Consider the following 15,778-nt stretch of genomic DNA (forward strand, 5'->3'; position numbering starts at 1 on the left):
TACGTCTTTGCATTCTGTTTGATGGGCTGTCTTTATCATGTGCTACATTTTTACACCCTATATCCTTCATCGCAAAATATTTATTTTTTAGAATTCCAAGTTGCTGGCACCCCACGATGCGTGGTCGCTCTCACTGCAATGAGTGCGAAAACGAACTTGTTTACCTGCGGCTGTGTTCCTGATGGTCTCTGCCTGGAGGGCATTAACAGAATTATGGTACCTTCTAAATTAACTGAAAAAATATCCTAGGTTAGATGGAAAAAATAATTAAATTATAGTTATTTCATTTACAAATAGATAAAAACAACTCAGACAATACACTGTGGCTGGTTAAAAATAATTTTTAATATATTTAAGTGATAATTTATTCACAGGTATATGCTTATTATCACAAGGAGGAAAGGTTTAGAAAGAAGGGATTTTTGTTTGGTGTTTGTTTTAAGGGAACATATGTGCTTGGGTTCCTTTGTAACAATTTTATGAAACAAAGGTATCCTCTGATGAGAGTTGAAAATAAATATTGAACAACTATTCACTAACCTAACCAAAAGAATAAAATGTTTGTGCCACCTCTAAGTTAAAGGCACCCAGCAAATCTGAGCTATGCCACAAAAAGTCTAGGGAGCTAGGTAGAAAGGTAAAGGCGTTTGGGGACTTCTCAAGTTCCAGATGACCAGACAGAAAATGCAACTCATCAGCTAAAGAATAAGAATGAGCGCAAACACTTACGTTTTCACGTGACAGGTACTTGCTATATCAAGTCACAGTATCACGTTCCCTCTGCACTTACTGAGAGATGAGCTCTGTTCAGCCTTTATGAACTATCAGATTGTGGCTGTTCTTATTTTAGGGCTTTAGGCAAATAACTGAAGATACTGCAACATAACTGTGAGTTTCTAGACTTGCGAATTGATAAAAACAGAGGTTTCAAGGCCTATATTAGATGCTAATGGTAGCTCTACAGAGGCTAGTTTTAAAGTGCCTATTAGGAGATAAATTCTTGAAGAAGCCTAAGCCAGCAATATCATCATAGGTTAACATTTTTATCAATTCATAAACATTAAATTAATATGGAACAGTCTTAAAAAAAAAAACAAAGAACTCTTTAAGAGGCATCCAGTCTTTTGTACACTCCTTCGATGAAAGTTAACATGTTCTTCATCTGGGATGAATTATGGAGAACGTCCAAGTCCTTCAGGAGACCCTCCTGGTTTGGAATTACTGTCAGAATTTCCTTCTGTGGGCATGATAGCATAATTCAATTTTAAAATTTTATTTTTATTTTTTTATTGATACATAACTATTATATCAGCTTCAGGAATACAACATAATGGCTCAATATTTGTAAATATTACAAAATGATCACTACCATAAATCTAGTTAACATCATCACCAAACATAGTTACAAAATTTTTGTCCTGCTGATGAGAACTTTTAAGATCTACTCTCTTAGCAACTTTCAAATATGCAGTACAACGTTATTAACCCTAGTCACTATACTGTACATTACATCCCCACGACGTTTATAAATAACTGGAAGTTTGTATCCTTGGACCACCTTCACCTATGTAATTCGTTTTTAACCTTTCCTTATGAAAAGTGGCACATGCATGTTATTTAGAGTGTGGTATAATAAACCTCAAGTAACCATCACTGTACTTCGATAATCATCAACTCATAGCTGTTCTTCTTTTAAAGCTACATTATTCTGTTTTCCTTCTGCTCATTTCCATTCCTCTCACCCCAGGTGGTTATGCATAGGGAAATGTTACTTTTTGAGAAAACATGAAGACTTTCTAACACTGTAAACATTTACACTATAATATCTACTGGGGTCCATGGAAAAAAGATAAGTTCCCAGTGTACAGTCTACAACAAATGGGACGTTGTACTATTTTAAGAAAAGTTGTATGCCATTGTTAAAAGGATAAACAAGAGCAACTGTCAGAATTTACTTCCAGAAACCTCTTCTAGAGCCACAACTACACAATTGTGTAATGATACACACACAAGGGTGAGCCCAGCATTACCTGCAATAGCAAAAGTTATTTATTTCCATCACAAATACAATTCACAAATTATATCATGGTACATCCGTACAGTGGAATGCCACACAGCTACTGACAAGAATGGGATGCTCAAATTACCCTCTCAAATGAGAAAAATAATTTTACCTAACAGTTTATATCATGGATTCCATTTGTTTAAAATAACAAAGGAGAAGTATATAATATTTTTATGTACATGCAATTTCATAACTGGTGATGCAGTCAAAGTGGTAAATTGGCACTTACTTGAAGTGTGGGCGCTTTGAGACTCTTCTGAGAAAGCTCTGGAAGAGAGAGTACCCCACTGCTATCTATTTGAAGCATCTAAAGTAGAAAAAGAAAGCTACAGATTATTTTGTAAAGCTAGATTATTTCAAAAGGCTGTTTTCTCTTATCATATTATACTCAAAAGTTGTCTGGGTAGAATCTAATGCTTACAGATATATTTAGGTTCTAGCAGTACACTTTGTAAAACAAGTACCTGTTTTATCTTCTCCTCCTCTTCTTGCACCTCACTTGTCAGAGCATGAACTTTGCTCTTTAGGCTGTGAATAGTTCCAGTCATCGACTCTATACTGTCTACCATTTTATCTGTTTCTTCCTGTGTCAGAAAGAGAGAGCTAATGTTTTAAATGAAATATACTACTAAATGAAAGCCAAATAATACATATTTTAAAAACATCTTATATATGGAAACACTTTTGGAAGAAATTGGGAATTTTCATTTTTCTTTCAAAAAACACTCTCTAGAAATTGATTTACCAAAATGTAATATGCTTTATAAGGAAACAATTTCCCTGAGAGATATGCCCCATGCTGTGAATGTTTCCTCCAAAATGTTCAAAGCTGCCAGTATCAGAGATCCTGGGAAGCCTGTGTGAACCTAGCAGAGCCGAGGACTGGTGTCTGCAGGTACAGGAGCATTCCCTAAGCAGTGTGGAGCAGCAGAGAAACTCTAATTTAGGAACATCTGAGTGCTGTTTTCATTTGCTAAAAGAAAGCAACACTGAACATCAGGACAAGTAACAGAAAATGAATGGCGGTTTCCCACATAAAAGGGAAATCTAATCCATGGGGGAAGACAAAGAGAAAATAAGAAATGAATGAAACGAGTACACGGCAATCAGGGACGTGCTGATTACAGGCCACATATAGAGTTAGCCAGCTTCCAGGTTTCTAAACGGTATTGAATACTGCTTTGCTTTCAAATCCAGTCCCAGGAACAGCCAATGAGAGCACTGCCCTTGGGGATCAGGAAACAGGTGAATAAGCCACACACAAGTCATACAGAATTAGTAACCCTTACATCCTGCTGAGCAATACAGCTAATACTTACACCTACACCACTCCCCAAATACAGGAAGCAGAACTGTTACTGGCAACTCCAGCATTCTTCCTCAACAAATATGTTATGGCTTCCAGTAACCATTAAAAAAAAAAAAAACCAAACAAACCCCCAAAAACTGTACTTGCAGAGGTCTGCGACTGCCCATGGGCTGTTTTTGATCAGTCCAAGAGTTATGAATGGTTTTTACCTTTCTAAAGGATGGTTAAAAACAAAACAAAGTAAAAGACTATGCAACAAAGACTAAATGTAACCCACAAATAGCAAAATGTTTATCCTCTGGCCCTTTATGGGAAGAGTATGCTGATCTCTGAGTACCCAAGACTTTGGGGCTGTGAGCTCCACTTACTAGAATGTAAACCCCATGGCGGTAGAGGCTTTGCTTGTTTTTTTTATTATGGAAAATTTCAAACATATATAATAGGAAAGAATAATATAATAAACCCTCATATACTCATCACCCAGCTTCAATGATCAACTCACAGCCACCTTGTTTTACCTATAACACCACCCACTTCTCCTCCGCCTCCTCTATTATTTCATCCATAAATACTTCAGTATAGCTCTAGAGGTCTTAAAAATACACATGTATAAGATCACGACATCATTATCCCACTTAAAAAACAACCAATAAATTCCTCAATGTCAAATATACAGTTAGTAGTCACATTTCTGATTTTCCCATAAAATGAAATCATTTTTAGTCTGTTTGAATCAGGTTACAAATTGGTTATTACTAGTTGATACGTCTTTTGAAACTTAAAAGAATTAACTAGTTTATAGGGCAGCTTTAGGTTTACAACAAAATTAAGAGCAAGGTAAAGAGATTTCCATATACTCCCTGCAGCGCCTCCCCCTTTATCAACATCACTCATCACTCACCAAAACAAGATTCTTTTTTTTCTTTAACCAAGGATGAACATACACGGACACATCATTACCCAAAGCCCACAGTTTACCTTAGGGTTCACTCCTGGTGCTGTGCTTTCTATGGCTTTGAGCAAATGTAAAATGGTATGTATCCACTCTTACAGTATCATACAGAGTATTTTCACTGCCCTAAAAATCCTCTGTGCTCTGCCTTTTCATCTCTATCCTCACCACACGCTCCGGGCAATCACTGATCTTTTCATTGTCTCCATAGTTTTTTCTTTTCCAGAATGTTATATAGTTGCAATCATAAGATACGTAGCCTTTTCAGATTGTTTCCTTTCACTTAATAATATGCATGTAAGGTTCCTTCATGTCTTTTCAGGGCTTGATAGTTCATTTCTTTTGAACTCTGAATAATATTCCACTGTCTAGATGGGCTACAGGTTATTTATCCATTCATCTACTGAAGGACGTCTTGTTTTTTTCCCAAGTTTTGGCAACTATGAATAAAGCTGCTACAAACATCTGTGTGCAGGATTTTGTGTAGACATAAGTTTTCCGCTCCTTTGGGTAAATACCAAGGAGCATGACTATTGGATCGTGTGGCAAGAGCACATTTAATTTGTAAGAAACGGCCACACTGTCTCCCAAAGTGGCTGCACCATTTTGCATTCCCACCAGCAGTGTCTGAGAGTTTCTGCTGCTCCACATCCTTGTTAGCATTAGCTGTTGTCTGTGTTGGATTTTGGCCATTCTAAAAGGTACGTAGTAAGTTTCTTTTCAGCTATCGTTTCCCACTCCAATTTTTTTCATTCCTTTCAGTTTACTTATGCAGGAGCTAGATAGTTGCTTTGTTTAATTTCCTACATCCAGAATTCTGCAGGCTGCATTTACTAGTCAAGTTTAACCTCTCCCTCAGCCCGGATTTTCCTGTGAATTCGTTGTTGTACTTAGAGCACTGTCCAATACAAATATAATGTAAACCACATGTATTTCCCGAGTTTCCTGAGCCTGCCATAACAAATTACCACAAACTTGGTAGCTGAAAATAACAGAAAGTTATTCTCATAGAGTTCTAGAGGGCGGATGTCCAATTTTAGGTATAAAACAGAAATGCCTCCCAGTATTACAAAAATTGTACTACCATTTACTGTCTCTGATCACTTTTGGGTGATTTATGGAAATATTCAATGTTAAAATAACATATACCATTATTATGCTTTAAAACCTTTTAAAGTAACCTTGAGAAAAAAATCAAACTCATAGAAACAGAGAGTAGGCAAGTGGTTGCCAGAGGCTGGGGGTTGGGGTGGGGGAAATAAGTTGCTAAAAGGATACCAACTTTCAGCTAGAAGATGAATAAGATCTGAGAATCTAATGTAAAACATGGTGATTACAACTGATAGCAATATATCATATAACTGAAATTTGTTGTGAGAGTAGAACTGAAATGTTCTTACTGAAAGAAGAACAAAATAAGCGAGGTGAGGGATGTGATACTTAACTGGATGGGGAGAATCCCTTCACAATGTATAGATACATTAAACCACCACGATGTACACTTTAAACATCTTATAACTTTGCCAATTATATCTCAATAAAGCTAAAATAAAAAAAAAACCTACATTAATGCTGTCCAACTGTTCACTAAGAGGGGGTGTTAGTGTCACTACTGAAAATATACACCCTTGCAAAGATGTAACATTGGGATGAAAGTTAAACACCATCTCATACAATGAAGAAAGTGAGGCAGCCACTAAAAAAAATACCACCCTATGAATTTATAACATAAATAGATCTGTTGCTCACAAATAAATCCTTCCAATGTTACTCTCAATCACATGGAAAAACTGGAATAAACTATTTGTGAATTTTCAGTTATGAGAAATCCCTGGGGATGCAGTCCTTGCTGAAATTACCACCACCTTGTATTTACTAACAAAGGTTAACAAACGTATTACTTTTCAAAGCTGAGTTGCTAACAAAGACCATATCTATAAACTACTTCAAAATGGCAAAGGGATGTACGGTCCAATCTGTTTTAGTTTTTATAATTATTTAATAAGCCTCATAAGATTGCTTTTCTTAATTGTTCAAGGATCCACTAATTAAAAGCCTGAAGTTCATCACAACAAGCCAGTGTTATCTCCCACTATCTTCTACAGGATCAAGATGAAGAATCGCATATCCTGAAATCAGACTGAATAGTCTTACAGAAACAACTGTAAGCAATCTGTCTAAAGTTCGACTAGAAATGCCAGTATGTCTCTTTTTCACATTTGTAAAATGTGAAATATGGTTCAGGCCTCTTTAAGTCACTGTGAAGATTGGGGGCTGTAACTATAAAGTGCTTATTAGAACAGTGACTAGGACACAGAAGGCCCTCATCACAGGTTATCAATACTAATTATAACAATAATGATGATGACTGTGTTCTTCTTGCCAATAGAGTACCATATACAGGACAGAAAAACTATATAATATGTTTTGAAATTCCATAGCATTTAGCAATGAGTTCCTATAATTTGATAATCAAAAATACTAAGATAGGACAGTTATAGTCAAGTCTGATGAAAAAATAAGACTGCTACTTAATCATAAATACGGCAAAAACAGACAAACAAACCAACAAACCAACAAACCAAGAAGTTAATGAAAAATCTGGTCCAAGATCTAGTATTTATTATTAGAATTACATGACAATTAAAAAACCATTTTGGTCTCTTTTCCCCGAACTCTCAAACTTCATACCTGCAATGATGCCAGACCCGCTTCATTAGCTCTGTGCTGTGTCCTTTCCATTTTCAGTAGATTTGACACATTAGTTAAATCTTGCACCTTTTTGGGAGGGGCTTTCAGGGTTTCACACAGTTGCATTAATCTTAGGGACAGAATAAAAACATAAATTGTTTATTTTTGAGTACTGTTAGTATTATTTTTGTTTTTTTTGTGTTGTTTTGAAATACTGTGGCCATCTTTTTTCTTCCCCCATGTAGTATTCTTTAATTAACAGTGGCTAATTTCAGCAGGAAGCCTCCCCAAAAAAGCCCTGACAAATTATCATTTAACTTTTCAATTTGTTAAGATTTATCTCAAATCATGGGGCACCTAGACTGCTCTATAAAAAGTTTCTATTTTACACATTTAAAATTTATATAAACTTTGAAATAAAAATTTCCCTGTATCTTTTAAATATGGTTCCTAGACTATTACAAAAGGTAAGTTTAATGTGAATTTCTGGATAAGAAATGAAGCATCACTCTGTAAGTCTTAACTATGACTCTGAACTCTTTAAATCTCAGTTGTTTTAGTGAACGTGACCAATAAAAGAGAATGTCTATATCAGTTACTCTAAGTTAATGGTTTTAAAGAAAGCTAAGTCCCATCAAGTTTAACGCAAATAAAACACTAAAATTAAAGTGCTTTGATCTAAAGTACTATCAACATAAATAGTATTCAATATTACAGTTTAAAAAAAAATCCTCCTTTGAATTTGGTTGATTAAGCCACCAAGAGAAACTGGCCTATTGCTACCCTCACTTCTGGCAGAGAGCAGCACAGATTACCAAGGTTTGATTTTTGAATTCCAGCTCGAAGAAATCAAGGACCTAAGTCCTAATGTGGTTGCTTCTATCCAATAGCAGCATTTTCGGGTTCTAAAAAGTTCTACTACTTAAGATTTGCAGGCAGTCTGAACAACAGTAGAATCCAAGACTTATCTTCCTGGGATCTTATTTAAAATGTTACTGTTTATTTTTTAAAAAGTTTTTTTTCTTAGGCAGTAAAAACCCCACCAATCATAGTTTTCATTAAACTGTTGGGATAAACTTCAGTTATCCAGAAAACCATCATTAGGCCATCACACTTAAGCATAAAATCTGTTGTGTACATCTTTCCAACAGGGCTAAGTTTTTGATTTCTTAAGTAAAATAAAGTTTCCATTTACGAACAGCTTCTTCTAAAAGTTTAAGTCAATTCTGCAGAAGGGTCATTCACTGTTGCAAATGTTCTTCTCACAAAATCTTATTACACATAACTACCTATCGTGTTGCAATATATTTATTATCATAATGAATCAACACCACCCACTCATCATTTGTAGTACTGTGTCTATATGTCCCTCTAGAAACTGTAACAGCTAAACACTTTGTCTGACTAGCAACCCTATTTGTCTGATCACGGGGGGAAGCATATGACCCAGTTTACATCCATCATAACAGCTCCTCCCACAAAATCAGTCTAAAGACAGGCGTATCACCTGAGCCAATCAGAGTCCATTTCCCAGAATTTTGTAACTGAAGTTAAGAGGGTAAGGGTTTTCTTTTTTCACAGGGCTGAAAAGATACATGGGGAGCGCTCTGCGTGTTCAGTTCTAACCTAGTGAGGACAAGCTGTCTAAAAGAATGAAGCCAACATGCAGACATAAGCAGAGAAAAGACTAATATATATAATATAGAGTTCCTGAGGGAAATACCAATTCGGAAGATGCTGCATTAAACAAAATGAAACAGATTTATTTGCTGCAGGACTTTCAATTTGTTAATGTACTAATAAACATAATTCATTATATATCACTTTTATTCAAAGAGTATCTTTAAGAACAAGAGTTCTAAATATGCTTGGAGAAATGCTGCTCTAGGAAAACTTACCCAGAGTTCTAATCAGAATCAGTTTGCTAAGGCTGTACTTTGCTACATCAAAAGAAGGGAAAGTATCTTGAGTATCTTTGGGAACTAAAGAAAATGAGTCATAAAAGCAAAAATGAGGAGGCAACAGGCAATCTTTGAAATACCGATCTCCACGGCTGCTATGTGATGAAAAGACAGCCTTTATACTGAACAGAATTTAATCTCTTCTGATGACCCAGTGTGGTCACTGTGGAGAGTGGTCAGTACTGTATACAGTATAGTATATCATACTATAATATTCTCATTCACACACCAAACATAACCACTTGTCCTAAATAGTTACACTTCTATCATGTATTAACTTTTTAGTACACACCTGTCTTTACTAACAGGCTGTCACTCCTCTAAACAGTTTACAAGTCTGCTTCCAGCTGTCTTTCTATAATCTCTCCAACCTCCCTCCACAAATTCCCACCTTCACCCACCCCATCCCATCCTCCTCTTTCTATTTGGCTACTATTACTGAGCCTTATACTAAAATAAGCAGAATTTGTGTTCAGTTTTCCCAAGAATAAGGTACTAGGTCACAGGCATTTCCAGGCAAACCTGAAACTAAGATGCAGAACATTCTTCTATAAAAAGGTGTATAGATACCAGCGAGTAGTCACTGAAAATCATTGGCAGTGGTGTGACTTGTATGAACACTTAAAAAGAAACTTCCATTTGTGACTTGCCACAGAGGAAGAGCAGCACTATCCTGGCAAGTTACATGTGTTGCTTGTACAAATAATGTTATGCAATATGAAGTAAAGAAGAAAAAAAACACAGCAACAGGATAAATTTCAGATGAGAGTGGTGAACTGTTAACTTGCAACTGTTCAAAATGAAGTTGAAGGGAATGAAAGTTGACAATTTGTTTTTCAAATCCTAATTCAGAAAGGTGAGCTGGGGAAGTAGGTGCTTTTGATTTTCAGATTCTTCCTCATAAATTCTCTTAAATTTAACTTAGTTCAGAGTTGCATGCAGCAGCAGGTTAGGGTAGAATATATATTCCCAAGTGGTTCATCGTCTTAAAACAGTAACAACAACAACAAAAGAACAAAAACGCAAAATGAAAAACTTTTATATTCCACGAATGTCTGTTCTGACATCAGAGGAACAGACTGGACTTTTACCAATTATGTTTCAACCATTTTTTATCACGTAACTATAATACCTTTTCTTCAGGAAGTTGAGATGATATTGAATTTTTTCATTTTCTTTAATACTGTTACTCAAAATTGTTCTAGAAAAGAAAAAAAAAGGGATTGAATACATATTACTTTGAAGCATAACTATAATCTGTTTACTTTTTCTGATTTCTTTCAAGTGCCCCTCCTTACTGGCCAGGCAGAATCAATCATGTTTTCTTTTATATTAAATACATTTTTAAGCAGAGGAATAACCAAAATCTTTCTATCACATGATATTGTTGTAATTAATTTATATGCCTGACTCTTCTGATGGCAGAAGCCTGTCTCTGTATTCCTTCTAGCATGGTAGCTTCTATATAAAGTGTCAATTTGAGCTAACTTCTTCCTAAAGTATCCCTATTGACAGAAGAAGTTAAAATTTTACAGGTAGCAGCTCAGGACACACAAACTTCATTTTTATTCCGCCGATGAAATTCAGAGTTTCTGAAATTAATAAAGATTTTTTTGCTGAAGGCTAATGCCTTCAAAGGACATAAAATATATCTTCTTGTGAAAGAGAAAAACACCCTATCCCCATAGAGTAAATAGTAACATTTAAAAAGATACTGTCTATAGGAAACACATATCCAGGAACAAAAAGAGTGAATGGGAAAAATTTCATACTCACATTATTATTGATTCCATTATAGTTTGCAAATACTCTCTGCTACTCTTTGAAAGAGGTTGCCAGGTTTTTCTCCTGTGGGATGCTATCTTCACCTGTTTTAGATTAGCATGCTTTGTTTGGCCTCTAACTGGTGAAAGAAGGGGCTCTGGTTAGTCTAGAAGTTTGCATGTTTTCACTTAAAAATGATTAAAGATAAACTGGTCTAAAACGGCTAATAGAATTATAAGAACGAAAATATTATAAAGCTGTATAAGCTGTTTAATTTCCTTTTGATTGCGCAGCCATAATTTGTGTTGAATATGAATATACAATTGTTATGTTAACTGAAATACTATTAACTGATATTGCAGGTACAAAGCCAAGACAACGTTAAATGAAGAACTAAGCTACAATTATTAGGACTCAACATAAAGTCTGGTTCTCAGAAATGATCTGAATTAAAGAGCGTCATTGAAAAGACTACAAAACTATTTAGGCCAAATATTGGCAGATTAGAGATTAACCAAACCACAAACAGATAGTCAGTGTCTGCTAGGTTGTTATTGTTCTATTTATAAGAAATAAACAAAGGAGATATAATATTGGCTCACATGAAGATTAGTTTTGGACATGAGTTTTGGTAGATTAAATAATTATAATTACAGGTACGCAAAGCATTACAAAAGGAAAAGCACTGTGCGCCTTGAAGGTATAAAACCAGAGGACCTAACTTGGTTTTGGGTGAGGAGAGGTGGAAAATTCTTCCATGACAAAGTGATGTCCAAGTAAAGAATACTACTCCAAAATAACTTACTCCGAACAAACTTAGTGGCTCCACTCTAACTTAAACAGTGGTGGCAGAACAGAAGCATATTTGTCTCAAAGAGAAATCAGTAGTTGTGTCTACACATCACAGATTAGCAATAATTCAGACTGTAATGCATTTTGAATTTCTCTAGTTCCTATCAGTTAAGAGCCCTTTGCTAGAGGCGGTAAGTAAAATTTCAGTTGACCAAAATAACTGACCAACCAGTACTACTTATTCTTCCAAAAGTGAGAATGTAACTGTTCATTACTATCGTTTGATTGTGGAGAACTCACAAAGAAGATGCTGAGAGTTTTTTCACAAATATAGATAGCTTGAGAAAAACAAGTTACACAGGATATAGAAAAGGAATACCTTCAGGAGACAGATGTTTTGGATGATTTTTATTTTTTTTTGCTTTGTTTCTAACCTAGAGGGAAAAAAACACAGGCATATGCACACAGAATTAAACAACAGTTGAAAAGATACTGCTTTTGCAATAGATTTATCATGTATGTTGGAGAAACTTCATATACCTTCTGGTAAGATAGAAGAAAAGTATATTGCTACTTCTACAGAAAAAGGGTGTGTATTTACCACAAGCAGAGGATATACTAAAGCATTCCCTGGACAATGGTGATGATGTATATTATAATACAATTTCATATGGTGTCAAAAAAATGTTTTAAAGAAATCATTACTCATTTTGCCCGTGGAATAGTGTTAGATACTTTCCATGCAAAACAAATATAGGCATTGCCTAATACAAGGTAAAACAGAGAATTTTTTGGTTATTTCATTTATTTTTTTATAAGACAGGAGCAAAATTATGGTAGGAAGAATTTAATTCCTCCCAAACTAATTTTTCTTTGTTAATAAAAATTTCCTCCACCACTTGACAGATTCTCTTGTCTTTTAACATATGAATGCCATAGTCTGTCTAGTCTCCATTTAAACACCTCAGCGATGCCCCATAGTATCTCCTCTCCAAAGAATTCTCTGATCAGTATCTTTAGAAATTAAATGAAACAATTTTTATCTGAGAATTTTTATAAATCAGGTAGCAACAGCCCCCACATAACAATGTATGTGGAATATGAATTATAGTAAAACTAATCTTTAGTCTTCACATAATCGTTTACAGAGAACAGATGATCCTTCGAATCAGGGTAGTCCTGAATGATAAAATTGATATTTTTATTACCTCTTCCTCTGATAACTCTGCTTCTTCATCATCAGTTTTTCTTTTTGGATTTCTTTTTAACTTTTGAGACCTTTTCCTGGAAGCATTTGCTTTGCTAGACATTTTGATTTAAACAGAACAATTATAACAGTGCTTCAAAATATCTGTAAAGATGAAAAGGATAGAGAAAAAATGCTTAAGACTTTCATAATATTTTGTTTAAAAGACTAACTATAAATGTTCCAAATTTGCCTTTAAAAAAAGTCACAATGAATGTTTTGGGATACTTCGGTGTATTTTTTAAAACATATAAACATATTTTAAAACAAGTAACATTGGTTCCATTAGAGTGAAGATATCTAATTCAATTTTATTCCTAGAATTTTTTCCACTTGCATGGCTTTAAAAAATCATGTAAAGTGCTTTTGCATCTCTTACTTTATTTAAAAAAAAAATCTAGCTCTGCTAGCTTCTCTACTTTTCTCCCAGACTCCTTAATTGAATCTCCCTCTCCAGCTAGATATGATTTTCTGAACACTCTGAGTAAAGCGCACACTGTATCCTTGTCCCTTTTACCAGAGATGCTCTCCCTTGTCTGTGCTCACCCTCTAAGATCACGAGCCATCTGCTTCTGAAAACTTTTCTTTTTAAAAAATTTTTTTAAATTTTTTGGGGGGGGTAATTGATTTTTTTTTTTTAGATGGAAGTATTGGGGATTGATCCCAGGACCCGGTGCATGCTAAGTATGTGCTCCACCACAGAGCTATACCCTCCCCACCTTGAAAGCCTTTCTAACTAACCACTGCTTTTTAAACTCTGTGGGCTCTTATGATCTCAAACTCTCATTTGGGACTTCTTTATAATTTTGTTCTGGTAATCATTTTTTCTTGATATTCACTTTATTCAGTAACACATAATTCATGTAATTTGGAGGAATAGTACTCCATATTTGATTCACGAACTGCTTGTTATAGTCCTTTTAGGTATAGAAATTGAAAGTATTCATTTAGGAACTTCTATAGCAATTTGACAACAATTTAATGTATGTTGAATCTGGTCAGAATATAATTGGCTATTTTTTTTGCTTCTTAAGTTGCATTTTTCAGGTAATTCATTTAAAAAAAGACTTTCTTTTTTTTTACAGTAGTTTTAGGTTCACAGCAAAATTCAGCAGAAAGTACAGAGTTCGAGTTCCTGTAAACCTTCGCCCCTCCCTGCCCCAGCCTTCCTTCAGTCTACATCCCACACCAGAGTGGCACATTTGCTACAACCCAAGAACTGACATTGACACATTATATCACCCAAAGTCTACAGCTTACATTAGGGTTCATTCTCGGTGTTGTACTTTCTATGGCTTAGACTATAATTCTTTTTTTTTTTTTTTGTATTTTATAAAAGTATCAGTTGTGATTGATTAAAAAAAAATAAAACAAACTGGTCCTTTGTCACAGTCTGAGAAGTGCTGTTTTCACTGATACCTACTTGAGGCAGTAAGTCATACTGCAAAAGGTTTCTCAACATCGGCACTACTGACAGTGGGATGGGATAATTCTTGGTTGTGGGGGCTATCCTGGGCAATGTAGGATGTTTTGCAGCATTCCAGATCTCTGCCCACTCGATGCCAGTAACCCCTCCTACACCACCAAACTGTAACAACTAAAATTATCTCCAGACATTTCAAATGTCCCCTGGTGCAAAATTTCCCCACGTTGAGAACCACTGCCAAGAGCCAGCCAAGGATAAGGACAAATTGTCCAGGTTCCAAATCCTGACTCTGCCATTTAGCTAGCTGTATAGCCTTGGGCAAATAAATTTGCTCACTTTCCCCACTGGCAGATGGGTTAATAATGACAGTAACGACATGAAAGGCTTCTGTAAAGCTAAAATTTTGTTCAGGATACATAAAGGGCCTAGAACTTGGGACATAGTAAGCACTCGATAAGTTAAATAATTTTCTACTACTAGTGAGCTAGTTGTAGCATATACAAAAAGGAATAGTAAATTTTGTCCTGTTTTAGACCACAGGAAACTGCAGGCTACTGCTGGCAGGTAGAGACAGATATAAAAACAATTCCTATATATGTACAATTATACACAATATGACAAATGTTATAAGAGACAAAAGAGTGAATGGCTATCTCAAATTAATTGGTGTGTGCCTGGGAGCAGGGGGATATACAGAGAAAAAAGTAATATTTGAATTACATTTTGAAATATTTAGCCAGAAAGGAGAGAAGTATTTGAGAGAAAACAGCTGCTCCTTGGCAGGACGGCTGGCAAAAAACTGGTCTGTTCCCGGGGTAGGAAAAGTTCAGAGGGGGCTTTACGTGTATGGGAGGAACGGACAGAAAAAAAGACTGGAAGGGTAGTTTGCAGTAATGAATGTACTTTTTACCCTGTAGGAAGCAGGGGGGCATCATAGGTTGTTCTGTTTTCCTTAACGGCGTGCTGAGACTCGTGGGAATCACCAAGTACCTCAATCCAGACCTCTGTGTGGGCACTACAGGGGAGCACGACGTCCGGAAAAACATAAACGCGCGATGTTTACCTCTTGACAGATGATGCCTCGGGAAAGCGACTTTGCTGACGGCAGTTTGCTTGAGGCTCAAAGATACTCCTCACTAAGGCTGCACGTCGCCCCACAACTGGCTGCGGGAGAGACTAAGGAAAGAGGACAAGGATGAGGATGATTCAAGGAAAAGGAGGGACGAACCATGCATGGCTTCACCCCCTCCTCTCGAATCACAGTCCTTCAGTCCTTGGCTCCGCAGGCACACCTGTTCGGATCTCCCTCCCCTTGGAAAACCTCCGCAAGCTCCTCAAGTGTGCACAAGCCGCCGAGTTTGCCACAAACGCGTTGGCCACAGCACTCGTCCCCAAACTGGAGTCTCCGGCGGAGAGAGCGCTTTAACTACTTACCACAGACGCCGCTTGAATCCTTCCAGGTACCACGCTGAGAGCAATTCGCGCCCAAACCATCCAAAGCGGATGAGACCCGGAAGTGATTGCGTAGAAACAGGAAACGTCTGCAGGGAGCATCTGGTCACGCCCCCTACG

The 15,778-nt window shown here is 36.2% G+C and overlaps 1 protein-coding gene across 2 annotated transcripts; it reads right to left on the reverse strand.

Moving 5' to 3' along the window:
• Window positions 1–325: 325 nt before the first annotated feature.
• CENPQ (centromere protein Q) lies at window positions 326–15,742 on the reverse strand. Of its 2 annotated transcripts, XM_031688627.2 has the most exons (10): window positions 15,641–15,742; window positions 15,270–15,382; window positions 12,743–12,885; window positions 11,914–11,968; window positions 10,755–10,881; window positions 10,111–10,179; window positions 7,018–7,147; window positions 2,530–2,649; window positions 2,295–2,372; window positions 326–1,237 (listed from the first exon to the last, which is right to left on the reverse strand). In XM_031688627.2, exons 3-10 carry the CDS (start codon window positions 12,842–12,844, stop codon window positions 1,106–1,108), a joined length of 813 nt encoding a protein of 270 aa, XP_031544487.2. In that variant the 5' UTR covers window positions 12,845–12,885; window positions 15,270–15,382; window positions 15,641–15,742; the 3' UTR covers window positions 326–1,105. The 2 variants fall into 2 exon arrangements, with proteins under 2 accessions (XP_031544487.2, XP_072800947.1); XM_072944846.1 differs by lacking the exons at window positions 15,270–15,382; window positions 15,641–15,742 and adding an exon at window positions 15,117–15,246.
• Window positions 15,743–15,778: the final 36 nt, after the last annotated feature.

Source organism: Vicugna pacos, chromosome 20 (genome assembly GCF_048564905.1).
Source record: "Vicugna pacos chromosome 20, VicPac4, whole genome shotgun sequence".
Taxonomy (NCBI): domain Eukaryota; kingdom Metazoa; phylum Chordata; class Mammalia; order Artiodactyla; family Camelidae; genus Vicugna; species Vicugna pacos.

What these genes read in the sequence shown, in the direction of transcription:
- CENPQ (XM_031688627.2), bottom strand. Translation starts at nt 12,844, where the DNA reads ATGTCTAGCAAAGCAAATGCTTCCAGGAAAAGGTCTCAAAAGTTAAAA. An exon ending in AAAACATCTGTCTCCTGAAG is followed by an intron (nt 10,882 to 11,913) that starts GTATTCCTTTTC and finishes TTCTTTCACCAG; the next exon opens with TTAGAGGCCAAACAAAGCAT. An exon ending in AGGAGGAGAAGATAAAACAG is followed by an intron (nt 2,373 to 2,529) that starts GTACTTGTTTTA and finishes TTTCTACTTTAG; the next exon opens with ATGCTTCAAATAGATAGCAG.